Below are 15,829 nucleotides of genomic sequence, written 5' to 3' on the forward strand. Positions count from 1 at the left end.
CAAGAGGATGCTCACAAGGCCACCCGCAGCACCTGGCCAGGCGACCTGATCTTCCCCACCAGAACCTGGGCCCTGGGAAGGGAGGCCGTGGGCAAGCCCAGGAGTGTGCAAGTCTTGAGCTCTACCTTTATCCTCAGCCCCGTGAACTCCCTCGGGGCATCCAGGGCCAGCCCTCCATCCATTCCCCCCCCAGGCAAACAACGGCCCAAGGGCTCCCCCAGTGCTGGGCTCGGGCCGGCCCCTCCCTCCGCCAGCTGTGCTCAGTATTTGGACAACTGGATGGAATGTTTTGCAGCTACAGTCCACCCAGGGTCCCTGAGCTCAGATTTCAAGAGGGGCGGGGAGAGGATGCTGGCTCCGGGGAGAGGGAAAGAGGCTCAAGAGGTCAAATAGGAGTCTGGCGCACCTCCCCCGCCGTCCCCAGCCCCTGACGCCCTGCCCAGGCCTGACCAAGACCACTGGCTGGCCAGCCCCAGGGTGGTGGGGAGATGGAGTGAGCCTCAGACCCCGGAGAGGAGGCCAGAGCTGAAGGTGGAGGCAACCAAATGACGTCAGAGATTTGGTGGGGCCAACCTGGTGAAGTCAGGCCCTGGAGACGGGAGGGGCCAGGCCCAGGGCAGCACTTTGAGAACACTAAGATTGCTAAGACTCCACCACAGAGATGCGTCCATCTGCTACTATCCCCATTTTACAGATAGAACAATTGGGGTCCAGAGAGAGTGGATCACCCCAGGTGATGCAGCATGCTGCGTGTAGAGCTAGAACCCAAGCTCCAGATCCCAAGTTCACGCTTCTCATTATTCTCCTGTTCCCACACTCACCTCCAGCCCGGAGACACACGCACCCCAGCCACTGAATCGTCATCCTTCCTCTTCCTTAAAAGACACAGACAAGGGGCGCCTGGGTGGCTCAGTCAGTTAAGCGTCTGACTTTGGCTCACATCATGCATGGTCTCACTGCTTGCGCTTTCGAGCCCCGCGTCGGGCTCGGTGCTGATGGCTCAGAGCCTGGAGCCTGCTTTGGATTCTGTGTCTCCCTCTCTCTGCTCCTTCCCCACTCACACTCTCTCTCTCTTTCTCTCTCAAAAATAAGTAAACATTAAAAACAACACACAGACAGGATAACCTACGCAAAGGGGTACTGCAAGTTCACAAAGAGAACCCACAGACGCCAGGCTCGCTGCCAGCTTCTGAGAGCATTAACCTACTTGCGGACAAAGGGCGGAGGCTCTGGTAGCCAGAATTCCTGCACCTTCTCCCACCTTGAGGCCAGAGGTCTCCCAGATTCCCCAACACAGCTGCTCAGGCCTCCCAGAGCCCCTTGAATAAGACTGACAAGACACACAAGTCCTAGACCCAACTATACGGAAGACAGTTTGAGGCTCAGAAATTGAAAGGTTTCTCTTTGCTCTACTTGACTCACCATCACGTTGCGGGTGCTGATGGCAAGGAACAGGAGGCTCCAGTGGACCCCTTTGGAGACTTAAATATTTCCCAGCAATAAAACCTTTGGTGCTCACTTGAAGAAAGGAGGAAGGGGATTCCTTTGAGCCCAGATGGGTGTGGGAGTCCCACCAAGGTGCCTGGGGGCCGGGGCTAGATTCCTGGAGGTGGAACCTGTTTGGCCACTCCCAGCTCCTGAGCAGGAAAGTTCTCCACCACCTAATGGAATTCGAGAACCAGCCACACCTTCAGAGGCAGATGTGGCTAGAGGGGGTAGGTTGGCCCGACCTCACTTCCTTCCAAAATGATGGGATGAGGCAGGACTGTAACAGGATCTTTTTTTAAGCTTATTTATTTTTGTTAAGTAATCTCTACACCCAGTGTGGGGGCTCAAACTCAAGACCTTGAGATCAAGAGTTGCATGTTTCTCCGACTGAGCCAGCCAGGCGCCCCTGTGCCAGGATCTGTACATTTGACTGATTTAGTTCACCCTCAAACCACCCAGTGTGGTCCTTCATTGCTTTCTGTTCCCATCTCAATGATGGAGGAATGGAGACAGGTGAAAAGATTTGGCAACAGTGAGCAAGTGAAAGAATTAGGATTTTAATCCACGTTGTCTAACTCCAAAAGGTACGTGAGGCTTTTTTGAGAAAAGAGGGCTTGAAGAATAGGCATGATTTAGGGGCGCCTGGGTGGCTCAGTCGGTTAAACGCCCAACTTCGGCTTAGGTCATGATCTCACGGTTCGTGGGTTCGAGCCCCACGTCGGGCTCTGTGCTGACAGCTCACTGAGGGCCTGGAGCCTCTTTCGGATTCTGTGTGTGTCTCTCTCTCTGACCCTCCTCTGCTCATGCTCTCTCTCTCTCAGAAATAAATAAAACATTAAAAAAATTTTTTAACAAAAAAAGAATAAGCAGGATTTAAATAATACAGAATGGAGGATGGGCATTCTATGCCAAGGAACACCAGGAACAAAGCCTTGGCGGTGGGACAGAGCAGGGCACAGGAGAGAGAAGCCAACTCTCCCCTTTGGCTGGAGCTCAAGCTGATTTGGGGGACACTAGAGAAAAGACTGGACAGGCAGTCTCAGAATGAATCACAAAAAGCATTGGAGGCCAAGTTAAAGAGTTTGGACTTTATTCTAAAGGCTCCAAGGAGACAGTTAAACATTTTTGAGCAGAAGAGTGACGTGAGCAGAGCCCTGCTATGGGAAGATTAGATTGGCAGCAGTGTGCATAGAAAATAGAAGTGAACTTATCAAATATCCTGAGAGGTAAAGGCTTTCTAAACTTAGATGCATTTGAAGAGACCTCAAAAGGAAAAATCAATAGATCCGTTTCCATTAAAATTTAAAACTTCTCCATCTTCCTCCTTTCACCAAAAAATAACCAAAATTAAAAGGCAAATAGCCTAGGGAAAATATTCCCAGCAAGTGGCAATCTTTCATATATAAAGAATTCTCAAAAATCAATAAGAAAAGAAAAAGAAATAAGAGTCTGGCAAACATGTTCATTCATTCAATCATTTATTCAAGCAACATGTAATGAACATCTGTGCCAGGTGCTGAGAAAATATTAGTGGACAAGACAAAATTTTAAAATATATATAGACTGATGAAATCAAATAGAGAAACCAGTAAAAGACCGGCACATATCTGGAGCTCTGATGTTCAGATATACCCTTGCTGATCAGTGGGGAAAGGAAGGGGCCATAAAATACATCATGTAGGAACAACTGATTGAGCCTATGTAGATAAAATAATTGGAACGCTATCTCACACTATGTGGAGAAATTAATTCCAGATAGATTAAATGTGGGAGAAAAACTCTTAGAAGAAATTTTAAGAGAACACCTTTTTTTTTATTTCAGAGAAAGGAAGGATTGCTAAGTAATTTCTACACCCAACGTGTGGGGCTTGAACCCATAACCTCAAGGTCAAGAGTCATATACTCTACTGACAGAGCCAGTAGGTGCCTCACGAAAGGAAGGATTAAAAAAAAAAAAAAAAAAACATAAAGGGGCAACTGGGTGGCCCAGTTGGTTGAGTGTCCAACTTCAGCTCAGGTCATGATCTTGCAACTTGTGGGTTCAAGCCCCACGTCGGGCTCTGTGCTGACAGCTAGCTCAGAGCCTGGAGCCTGCTTCAGATCCTGTGTCTTCCTCTCTCTCTGCCCCTCCCCTGCTCATGGTCTGTCTCTCTGTCTCTCAGAAATAAATAAACATTAAAATTTTGTTTTAATTTAAGAAAAAAAAGACATAAAAAGTGCTAACCATAAAAGAAGACTGATAAATCCAACTACATTAAAACTGAGAACTTCTTTTCATCAACTGACACCATAAAGTAAATAAAAAGATGAGCCCTCGGGGGCCTGGGTGGCTCAGTTGGCTAAATGTCCAACTTCAGCTCAGGTCAAGATTTCACGGCTCAGGAGTTCAGGCCTCTGTCGGACTCCGTGCTGACAGCTCAGAGCCCGAAGCCTGCTTTGGAATCTCCCTCTCTGCCTCTCCCCTGCTTTCATTCTGTTTCTCTGTCAAAAATAAAAACATTAAAAAATAATAATAATAATCAATAAAAAGATGAGCCACAACCAACAAAGTTGTAGTATCTAGAATATAAAAGAAACAGGAACTCCCCAGTCAATAAAAAATATATAAAATAACTAGAAAAATGGGCAAAAGATATGAACATGCATTTAATAGAAGAAACATGACAAATGGCCAATAAGAGTTTGAAAAGATTCTCTAACCTAATCACATTGGTTATCAGGGAAATTAAAGTAAAACCACAACAAGATAGCATCTTACCGTTCACCAGGATTGGCAAAAATTAAGGAATCTGGTAATACCAAGAGATGAACAAAACGCACACCCATCCACAACAACCACAGCGTTGGTAAGAGTGTAAATTGTAACTGCTTTGGTAAACAATTTGGCATTCCCTTCTAGAATCGAACATTTGCGCGTGCCGGGACCAAGCAATTCCACTCCCGGGTATATATGCTACAACAATTCTACCACATTTGCACCAGGAAACATGTGCAAGACTGTTCATAACAGCAATCAAAATGTCCAATGAGCAGGGGCTGGATAAATGCATTGTGTTATTCGTTGCCTAAAGCCCTGCATCCAATTACCATAAACAGGAGGCTTAAAACAACACGGATTTATCTTCCCACCCTTCTGGAGGCCAGAAGTCCAAAAGCAGGATCACTGGGCCTAAATGAAGATCTCAGTTGGTCCATGCTCCCTTTGGAAGCTCAAGGGGAGAGTTTGTTCCTTGCCTCTTCGGTGTCTGGTGGTAGCTGGGATTCCTTGGCTTGTAGCCACACCACTTCTCCATTATCTTTGCATTGTCTTCTCTTCTTCCATTCTTCCGTTTGTGACAAATCTCTATCTCTCTCCCTCTTATAAGGACACTTGGGGTTGCATTTAGGGCCCACCTGAATTATCCAGGATAATCTCCACATGGCAAAATGTTTAACTTAATCACATTTGCAAAGACCCTGTTTTTATGTAAGGCACGATGTACCCGTTTCAGGGATTAGACTCTGATATCTTGGGAGGTGGAGGGGAGGGCTTTTTTTTCCCCAGTTTTCTGCAGTCTGTCCTCAGTCTATCACACACACAAAATACATTCACCCTATCCCAACATCTCCAAAACTCTTAGCCCATTGTAATGTCAACTCAAGCCCAACATGTCATCTAAATATAATCAGCTCGAAATCCCCAATCGCATCTAAACTAGGTTGTGGTGAGACTCCGGGTAAAATCCATTCTGGGAAAAAAATTCTTCTCCCCGTCTCTGAAGCTAGTAACAAGTCATCTGTTCCCCAAGTATGATGGGATACGCATAGTATAACAGTTACAGACATCTTTACTCCAAAAGGGAGAAAATGGAAAAGAGAAAGGGACTGGTCCCAGGTAATTTCAAACTCCAGCAGGACAAATTCCTCTAGTTTTCAAGGTGTGGGACTAATCCTCTATCACCCACAGTTCTTGCCTCCACATCTGTGGTTCTGGCTCCCAGGTCCAAGATTCTGCCCTCTGGGCTTGAGGTTATTCTCTTTTGTCATTCTTCTTTTTTCTTCACAGTAGGCACATGTTTGAAGCTGAGTCATTTCATAAGCCTATTTCCTGCCTCTAGAATATGGGAGTCCAATAGCCTTCCTTCATTCCATTCTGTCTCTGTCTCTTTCCATCTAAGATGGCGGCGTTTCTGCTGGTATAACTCTCAAAAGCCTTGTGGGTCTCCCTTGTATGTCACAGAGATTCACATCATTACAGAGAGTCCTCCACAGATCTTGCCTGGATAATTCTATCTCTTTCTGGTTTCTGCTGAGACGGATGAGTGGATCTATGAGTCACACACTCAATATCCTCACATTAGCAAAAGGCTATTCAACCACACCCATGGCCTTCTCTCCAGAGCACATTTTTCTGAGAGTACATCGCCTAATTTTAGTATATTTCACAGTTTGCAGAGGCTGCAAATTTCCTTCATGATCATGTGCTGGTTCCCTTTGATGTAACCGTTCTTCCCCTGAGATATCTTTTTCCTCTCTCATTTTATGAAAATCAGCAAGAAGAAAACCAGGCCACAGCTTTAACATTTTGCTTGGAAATCACCTCAGCTAAAATCCAAGTGCATCCCGTACAAGTGCTTCAACAGCGCTTCTCGAAACTCTTCCAGCCTCTACCCAAGAGCCATTCCAAACCCATCTTCACATGTTTAGTGTTTGTTACAGCAGCAGATCACTCTTGATTCCAAAATTTGTATTCATTTGCTATGGCAGTGGAAACAAATTCACACAAACTAGATGGCTTTTAGCAACAGAAATTTATTTCACACCCAAATTTATTTCACTGTGCCCAAATCAAGATGTTGGTAGGTCCATGTCCCCCCTTGAGGCTCTAGGGGACGCCTCTGTTCTTTGCTTTTTCCAGCTCTGGGCAGCTGCTGGCATTCCTTAGTTTCACTCCAATTTCTGTTTCCATTATCACATTGTTTTTCCTCTTCTGTCCATGTCAAATCTCCTTCTTCCTCCTTCTTATAAGGAGGCATGTGATTGAACTTGGGGCCCACCCTGATAATCCAGGATACTATCCACACACCTCAAGATCCTTAACTTAATCACAACTTCAAGGATCCCGTTTTCAATAAAGTACCATCTACAGGTTTCTGGGACCAAGACTTGATATCGTTGGGGGGCTATTTTTCATCCTACCATAGCTCTATTCTTATGATAGAACGTTAAACGGCAATGGCAGTGAATGGATACTTATATGTCACTTATTTCACTCCCTACTCCAATGTAAGCTCTGTGAGGACAGGGCCTTGTTTCACTCACCACTGTACACTCAGTCCCCAGAAGAGTGACCACCAGGTAAATGGTACCCAATAAATATTTGCTGAATGAACTACTGAGCTGAAGTCGGATGCTTAACCAACCAGCCACCTAGGTGCCCCTCTAAATGAACTACTAAAATGGATATTTATATGAAGAATAACACAAGTAAATAGAAACTTTCATGGTATAACATCAAGTGAAAAAATCAGGATGCAAATTCTTATATATAAGGTAATTATTTTTACGTAAAAATTCTATGCTAAAACAACCTGGGGATGTAGGGAACTCCTGGAGTCCATGACCTCACAAAAGCAGCTGATAAACTGGAAAAACTGGCAAAATCAGCTTTATCAGAATTCTGGAAACAACTCAGAGTTTAGAGCCAACCAGCTGAAGACTTATCAAAAAGTAAACAACGGAGGTGCCCGGGGTGGCTCACTCGGTGAAGCGTCCAACTCTTGATTTCAGCTCAGGTCATGATCTCACTCTTCATGACATCAAGTCCAGTGTCAGGCTCTGCTGACCGTGCAGAGCTTGCTTGGAATTCTCTCTCTCTCTCTCTCTCTCTTTCTGTCTCTCTCTACCCCTCCCCTGCTTGCTCTGCCTCTCTCAAAGCAAATAAATAAACATTTTTTAAAAAGAAATAAACAGCTGAATTTCCCTAAGAAAACTTCATGATAATTTCACTTACTTTGGCTACCTCCCACTCTCCAGCTCTGTGGCAGCCTTGAAGACAATAACCTTGAAGATGATATTCCTGGTATGAGTTTCTAGTATTAGAGGAGGCAGAACAGACCCCCTACTGAAAGTATTGTGGTTGTTTGTTTTGACCTGTCTGGTGGCTCTCTGAATGTTTGGCTCAAAGGGCTTGCCTTTATTTTGACTAATTCAGAACTGTCTCAGAACCTAGGGGGCATTTGTTGAAAATATATAAAGGCAATTACATTAGGTGCTGCCAACTGGGACAAACGATCACATTTGGAAAAAAATAACAAGCAAATAAAAAAACTTAGGAAGAAAGGCTGGAGGATGAAATGATTACAGAGCAAGGACTTTGAAAAGCTCCTACAGGGGCACCTGGGTGGCTCAGTCAGTCAAGTGTCTGACTCTGGATTTCAGTTCAGGTCATGATCCCAGGGTTGTGGGATGAAGTTTCATGTCAGGCTCCACACTTAGTGGATTCTCTCCACACTTAAGATTCTCTCTCTCTCCCTCTCCCTCTCCCTCCCTCTCTCTCTCTCTCTCTCTCTCTCTCTCTCTCTCTCTCAGGGCACCTGGGTGGCTCAATCAGTTGAGTGTCCAACTTTGGCTCAGGTCATGATCTCACAGTTTGTGGGTTCGAGCCCTGCTTTGGGCTCTGTGCTGACAGCTTAGAGCCTGGAGCCTTCTTCAGATTCTGTGTCTCCCCCTCTCCCTGCCCTTCCCATCCTCATGCTCTGTCTCTCTCTAATAAAAACATTTAAAAAAAAACTTTAAAAAAAGATTCTCTCACTCCCTCTGACCCTCTGCTCCCTTCCTCTGTTCGTGGGCATGCTCTCACTCACTCTCTCTCTCTCTCTCTCTCTCTCTCTGTCTTTTTCTCAAAACAAAAACAAAAACAAAAAGCTCCTACATATTCCTCAGAATAGCTGGGTACATGCTCAGAAAAGACCTGGGAATGCCCTAAGATCTTACCCCCAGCTGATCACCAGATTCTGTGCAAGCAGGAAATGAGGGCTAAAGCAGAGTTGTAAATTGCACGACTGAGTGCTGAAGGTATTTCCCAATATACATGCAGTGCTCATCTGCAAAGACTTGGAGGTTTTTGTTGTTGCTGTTCTAGCATTCAAGGAAATCCTGTCAAATGACTGACTGACCACTAAGCTAATGACACAGAGACTTTGGTGGCCATGGGCAACAAAAAATAGACTTTACAAAATTAGTTTCTGAAAAGTCACTAAACTAACAAACAACAATTTTTATCACAAGCAGCAAGTCTTAGCATGGTAGGGAATCCTATTACCAGAGTTGTTTCATTATAATACTCAAAATGTGCAGTTTAGGAAAAAAGGAGCATAATTTATACATTGGGCGTTGGGGAGAATGTCCTTGAGGAAGCACAGATATTGGATATAGAAGACAAAGGCTTTGTTTTTTTTTTTTTCTTTTTTCCCCCTCCCCAGAAGACAAAGGCTTTAAATCAGTTATTTAAAATATATTCAAAGATCTAAAGGAAACTATGTGTAAAGAGCTAAAGGAAAACATGATAATCGTATCTCACCAGACAGAGAATATCAACAAGGCAACAGAAGCTATAACAAATCTCTGGATTTGAAGACAGTTAACTGACATGAAAAATTGACTAGAGTTGTTCAACAACAGATTTGTGCAAGCAGAAGAAAGAGTCGGCCTACTTGAAGATAAGTCAGTTGAGATTATCCAGTCCGCAGAGCAGAAAGAAAAAAAAGGATGAAGAAAAATAAGCAGGCCCAAAGAGATTTATGAGACAACAGCATGCATATGAACAAATGCATAGGGGAAGCAAGTTGATCCTCCATTTCATATGGAATTTTAAGGGACATTATATAGCCAAACAATCTTGAAACAGAAAAACAATCGGAGAACACACACTTCCCCACTTCAAAACTTCTACAGAGCTACACAACCAAAATAGTGTGGTGCTGGCATAAGGATAGACATATAGATTAATGGAATAAAATCAAGAGTCCAGAAATAAACTCATAGATGTATGGGTTTGACATCTATCATCAAGTGATTTTCAACAAGAGTGGCAAGACCATTCAATGCAGAAAAAATAATCTTTTCAAATAATAGTGCTTGGACAACTGGGTATTCAGTGTAGAAGAAAGGGGGCGGGGCTAGATGGCTCAGTTGGTAGAGCATGTGACTCTTGATCTCAGGGTTCTGAGTTCAAGCCCATGTTGGGTGTAGAGAATTACTTAAAAAGAAAGAAAAAGACTGGGTGCCTGGGTGGCTCAGTCCATTAAACATCCGACTTCAGTTCAGGCTATGATCTCACAGTTTGTGGGTTCAAGCCCCACATCAGGCTATCAGCAGAGAGCCTGCTTTGGATCTGCTGTTCTCTCTTTCTCTTTTTTCCCCTACCCAGCTCGCACTCTCTCTCTCCCTCTCTAAAAAAAAAAAAAAAAAAAAAAAGAAAAAAAAAAAAAAAAAAAAAGAAAGNNNNAAAAAAAAAAAAAAAAAAAAAAAGGAAAAGAAAGAAAAGAAAAAAAGAATGAAGTTGAAGTTGGACCCCCCTTCCTCTCACCACATACAAAGTTAACTCAAAATAGGTCAAAGGCTACATGTAAGACCTGGAGCTATAGAACTATTAGCAAATTTAACAGTAAATTTTCATGACCTTGGATTTGGTAATGATTCCTTAGCTATGACACCAAAAGAACAAAGAACAAAAGAAAAAATAAACTGAACTTTATAAAAAAAATAAATAAAACTTTTGCACATCAAAGAACATTCTTGAGAAGGTGAAAAGACAAACCAGAGAATGGGAAAAAATATTTGTAAATCATATATATCTTATAAGAGTCAATGGCCCAGAATATATAAAGAACTCTTAGAACTCAAACAATAGGAATACAATCCAATTAAAAGATGGGCAAAGGACTTGGATAGATATTTCTCAAATGAATACATGCAAATAACCAATAGGCACACGAGAGGTTCAACATCATTTGTTGCTAGGGAAATGCAAATCAAAACCACAAGGAGATTACCACTGCACACCCACTAGGATAGCTTTTTTTTTTTTTTTTTAAGAAAAATAACAAGAGTTGCTGAGCAGATGGAGAAACTAGAATCCATCACGCAGTGCTGGTGGGAATGTGAAATAGTACAGCCACTGTGGAAAACAGGCAGTTCCTTGAGAAATTAGCCAGAGAGTTACCATGTGATCCAACAATTTCACTCCTAGGCATACACCCCAAAGAACTGCACATTTAAAGAAAAACATGCCTATACATATATATAGTAGATTTTTTTAAAAATGGAAACAATCCAGATGTCCATCAACTGAGAAAGGAATAAACAAACTGTGGTATATCCATACAGTGGAATACTATTCAACCCAGAAAGGAATAAAACCCTGGCGATACTACAGTGTGGCTGAACCTTAAAAACATGATGCCAAGTGACAGATGCCAGACATAAAAGGACAAATATTCTTTGATTCCATTGATATGAAATGTCAAGGAAAGGCAAAGCCATAAAGACAGAAGCAGATCGATGGCTACCAGGGATGGGAGAAAGGGGTGAATTGGGAATGACTGCAAAATAGGTACTGAGTTTCCATTCGGGTGAGAAAAATGTTCCAGAATGACTGGCAATGGTTCAGTGAAGTAAAAGCCACTGAATTAATTGTACATGTACGACGGTTACAGTGGTGAATTTTATGGGGTGTGCATTTTACCTCCATGTTAAAAGACAGGAAGGAAATACATCAAAATGATCATCTTTGGCGATCTCGTGTTTTTCACTGCGCTGCATTTTCCTAGCCATCTACAATAAGCCTGCAGTACCACGATCAACTTAAATCTCTCTCGTTGCTGTGGGAAGCAAATCTCTCAAACTGTCATACGCACACAGACCTCCTGGGGATCTTGTTAAAGTGCAGATTCTGATCGAGTGGTCTGGGGCGGGGGACCTGAGAGTCTGCATTTCCAGCAAGCTTCCCCAGACCTCCCTTTGAGCAGCCAGGCTCCAGAAATCAGCAGCCCAAGGTTCACGGAAGCTGAAATGCCAACACAGAGAAGCCTCTTGCTTCTGGACGCCCTCCCCCGGGGGCCTACGGAGTGTAGGACCCACTGACGTTTATCCGAAATTCAGATGTAACTGCTGCTCTCTTGTTTCTATTTGCTGACTCTGAAACCCCAGCCTGCAGTGGAGAAGGGGTGGAGCTGTGGTTGTCCAGGCAACCTGTGTCTGAGATACTTCAAGACCACTCAAGGCAGCTTGCTCGATGGTCCCGTTGACCTAGTGACAGTCACCAACACGGCTTACTCCCCATCTGAGCCACCCTTGGGTCATCCTCCCCGACTACCCTTGGGTCTGTTCCACCCAGCTGGCCACCTCCTGAGAAAGGCTCCCCCTGGAAACTGGCACATGGACTCTCACCTGATCTGGCCACCTGGTCCGGCTGCCCACGGAGCAGCAGCATCCCCTCCAGGACACCGCTGTCAGGCAGCCTTACCAACCGACCAACTCGGGGTCAGTACCCAAGAGCCAGGAGGTAGTCTGCACAGTGGCTACTGGAACGGCTCTGAGACTCAGGTTTGAGTGGAGGCTTGGACAAGGTACTTACCTTCTCTCTGGGCTTTGCCACCTACCTGTCACAGGTGGATAACGCTTCGTAATCCCCAGTTCTGATGATGAGATGAAATCATTTCTCAATAGCGCTTAGTGCTCTGCCTGGCACCCAGTAAACGCTCAGGGTATTGGGGAAACCATAGTTTTTTCTCTTCCCCTCCCACAATGCCCAGCACAGCGCTAGGCACGGCTGACATGTAGCATGAGCTCGTGGGAGCTGAACAGCAGGAACATTCTGGAGCAGTGAAGAGACACACTGCTCTGACCTAGACGCATGACCTACTCACATCTCCCAGCTCTGCCTCGAATTCTTTGTGACCTGAGGTAAGTCCATTTCTTTCTCTACCCCTCGGTGTCTTTGGCTGCAAAGTAAGCCGCTGGAGAAGCGGCCATCTGCGCTCTCTCGCAGCGTGTCGAGCTGTTAATGTGCCCATTCCACAGATCAGGAAGCCTGAGGCTACTGACTTGTAATGAAGAGGCACTTAGGCCTTAAACCCAGCCCGGTCCTCCCACCGTGGAATTCTCCCTCTTCTCACGTGCCCATTAGCCCCAGTTCTAAGCTGGTGGGGAAGGGGGTTGTGGATGGGGTCTCTGCCTCACCTGGCTGGCCTCAGTGGGGCGGAGTCCATGGGCACCAGGCAACTCGGAGATCCCAGCGTTCTCCGCGAGGCTGTGGTGAATCCTCTTGCCTTTAGTACCCGGCAGGGCTGGCTTTGGTCTATTCCGTGCTATTCCATTGTCATTGTCAGGACTGGGCTTGGTGGAGCTGGACCCAGCGTGTCCCGGCCTCTCCCTGCCTCTCCCAGTTCCTGTTGCCTTTCTGCGGGAGTCAGAGCTTATGTGTTCATCTCTTGGGATGTTGAGTCTACCCAGCCCTAGGGATGGGGGCTGCTGGCCTTGGTGCAGAGATGTTATCTGTACTGCTTACAGGCCCCAGGCTGGCAGGGTCCCTCTCCTCCCCTGACCAGATATGCCAAGCTCCCTCCCTTTCCTCTCCTGGCTTCTGCCCCGTTCTTTCTGTGATTGGCCCAAGAGAGGGGTGTGGGCCGGCAGATACACTACATAGAGCCTGGAGGCAGCACCCAGGGCTGGCTGGGCCACCCCAGGACGCCCTGCCCACTACCTCCAGCCAAGCTGGGTCCTCTGCTTCCTGCCCAGCTGAGGCAGGGCCTGGAAGGGCACAGTGGCACACCCTCTGTGATGCTCCTGTTGCCATGGTGATTCTAGATGAAAAGACCATAGCATTCTGTCACCGGAACTTCCACCCATGTTCCCAGCTCTGCTTTGCCTGCCTCAGAGATGGCTCTGTGCTGGTGGCCTTGAGAGCTCTGGCTCTACTGTGGTCGGCGTCTCTTCTGTGCATCCCCCATCCCTCAGACCTCCCTTTAACCCCAACAGAGACCGCTACCCTAACAGGTAAGCCTCTGCCCCCTTCCCCCCAGAAACTGACATCCACTGGAGAAGTGATGGTTTCAAAATGAGGATTCAAAATGAGAAGACCCAGATTTCAGCCCCAGCCTCGCCTTTTATAGCTGTGTAGCCCTGGACACAAGGCCTTGAGCTTCAGGGTCCTCCTCTGTAAAATGTAGATAATAATGCCTCTGTGACTTTGCGTGGGCTTTTCCTTATATGTAATACCCTTCCGTCCTTCTCAGCTCAGGCAAACTCCTACCCATGCCTCAGGACCCAGCTCAAATGATCCCTTCTCTGTAACAGTTGCCCTGACCTCTGTGTACCTGACGCAGATATTAGGACTTTTTGTGTTAAAGCTACTTAAGTGTTTCCTTCATTTTTACTTGACTATGAATTTTTGGATGCAGGAGGAGTCAGAAGAGGCTTAGTTCTGGCATCAGAAATGGTTTGTTGGGTGACTACTTGGTGGAACGGGAAGCAGAAGTGGATGACCCTGACTGGGCTGGACTCCATCCTTGCAGGGGTCAATCCTGGGGCCCTTTGTCCAAGCCTAGCGTGGGCAGTCAGTGCTTGCTGTGGCCTCTCCGTGCCTGAGATGCGTCTGGCTGCCTGGGGATATTTTCATGGCTGAGAGCCAGGGGAAAAGACCCTGACTTATGCCCAGGGTCTACCCGTCTTAGCACTGGGGTGAGGCCAGGAGCAAACTTCTCATGGGGTGTCTCTGCAGATATCCTGGGGCATCTGGGAGGGGAAGGAGGCTGGTACAGCACTGTCAGCTGGTCCTGGTAGGACTTGGGGGATATGGGCAAGGAACCTGCAGTTCAGGGGAGAGAGAGGAGAACCCCACTTGCCATGTGTCTTCCGACTCTCTTTCATGGCTCTACAGCTGCTGGTCAGGGTCAAGGTGACGAAGGAGCCATCCGGTGCCAGCCCCAGGATCCTTACAGACTCTGACCAGACAACAGGGCTTCGGTGGCCAGAGCCAGCTAGTCAGGGGCGCCCTCCAGTGGTCACTATAGGAGAGGCAGGAACCTGAGCGCACAGAAAGGGAGGTGTTTCATTTACTCCTTCAGCTAACGTGAAGTGGGCATGCCAGCGCCAGACACGATGCTAGGCACACGTTTCAATTCTAGTTAAAAATATACTGACCATCTGCTAAGTGGAAAGCTCTCCCTTGAGTGTAGATATTTTTTGGTGGGGGAAGAGGGAATACAAGGTAGAGAATTATCCCTTACTGGAGTGATCCTCAACCCACATTGTCCTGGACTCGCCTAAGGAACCTGAGGAAACATCGGTGCCTGGGACCCATCCACCCAACTGCATCTGGAGTGGGGGTGGAGCAGACGGACCAGGAGCAGGCAGCCAGGCACGAGAAGCCCTGGTTTGGAGAGTTGACTGAATCCTTACCCATCATTCTCATTGCCGAGGTAGTGTTATTGTCCCATTTTCCAGATGAAGACACTGAGGCTCAAGGTCAGGAGAGCAATGGGAAAGATGTTTCCCACAGCACAGACAGCAGGGATGTAACAAATACTCCTAAAAGGCTGTTCCTGATCTCTAAAGAGACTCCCTCGTGACCGTAAAGGCCTTATTGTTTGCTGTGAATAGAAAAGTACCCAAGGTTGTTGTGAATTATAAAGGCAAAAGTGTTGTGCACCAAGGTCACCTTCAATCTCAGCACTGTTAACACTTAAGAATATGTCAGAGAGGGAGAAAGAGAGGAGGGAGGAAGAGGAGGGAGGAAGAGATGAAAGGAAGAGGGGGGGAGGGAGAGAGGGGACGAGTTGATTTTAAGGCTCCAGGTCATATGGTAAATCAGGGCTTCTGAAAGTGTGACCTTTAGACCATCGCCATCTAATCCCCTCGGAGCTCATTAGAAATGCAGCACGCCCCTCCCGCACTACCCCCAACCGGGTCGCAGGACCAGACTCCGGAGAAAGATCCCGAGAAGCTGCGCGTTTTATATACATTCCAGGCCCTCCCTAGGGCCACTCACTGAAGATCAAGAGCCACTTGGGCTTCAAGCTTTCACAAGAGGAGCTTGTCCTGGACATCCATCACTTCCAGGGGCCTAGAAGCGCCCTTGGGTGTAGACTGATGTATTAAACTGTTTGGAAGCAGGTGCTGAGATATTAGCCAGCTGCCCTTGGGGACCTAGGTACAGACTGCCATCTTGCATGGGCTGGCTTGAACCCAGCAACATGCTGTGTCATCCCTCACCAGGCCCAGCCCCCACACAGCCGCCTCCTACCCCCGCCTTCTTCCGTAGCCATGAACCAACCTACTAAGTGGATTCTGCCAGCCA

General features: G+C 46.4%; 1 protein-coding gene across 2 annotated transcripts in view; it reads right to left on the reverse strand.

Moving 5' to 3' along the window:
* Positions 1–13,266, reverse strand: part of RAB3IL1 (RAB3A interacting protein like 1) — a 35,204-nt gene extending 21,938 nt beyond the window's left edge. Inside the window, exons 1-2 of one of the 2 annotated variants that reach the window (XM_077748763.1) lie at positions 12,712–13,266; positions 12,132–12,167 (exon numbers count right to left, since the gene is read on the reverse strand). In XM_077748763.1, the coding sequence (XP_077604889.1) occupies positions 12,132–12,167; positions 12,712–12,740 (65 nt within the window). In that variant the 5' untranslated portion in view covers positions 12,741–13,266. The remainder of the gene's footprint in view (positions 1–12,131; positions 12,168–12,711) is intronic. The other variant, XM_077748764.1, reaches the window with a different exon arrangement.
* Between the last annotated feature and the right edge of the window lie 2,563 nt (positions 13,267–15,829).

This window comes from Crocuta crocuta, unplaced genomic scaffold (assembly GCF_008692635.1).
Source record: "Crocuta crocuta isolate KB4526 unplaced genomic scaffold, BGI_CrCroc_1.0 scaffold323, whole genome shotgun sequence".
In the NCBI taxonomy this organism is placed as follows: Eukaryota; Metazoa; Chordata; class Mammalia; order Carnivora; family Hyaenidae; genus Crocuta; species Crocuta crocuta.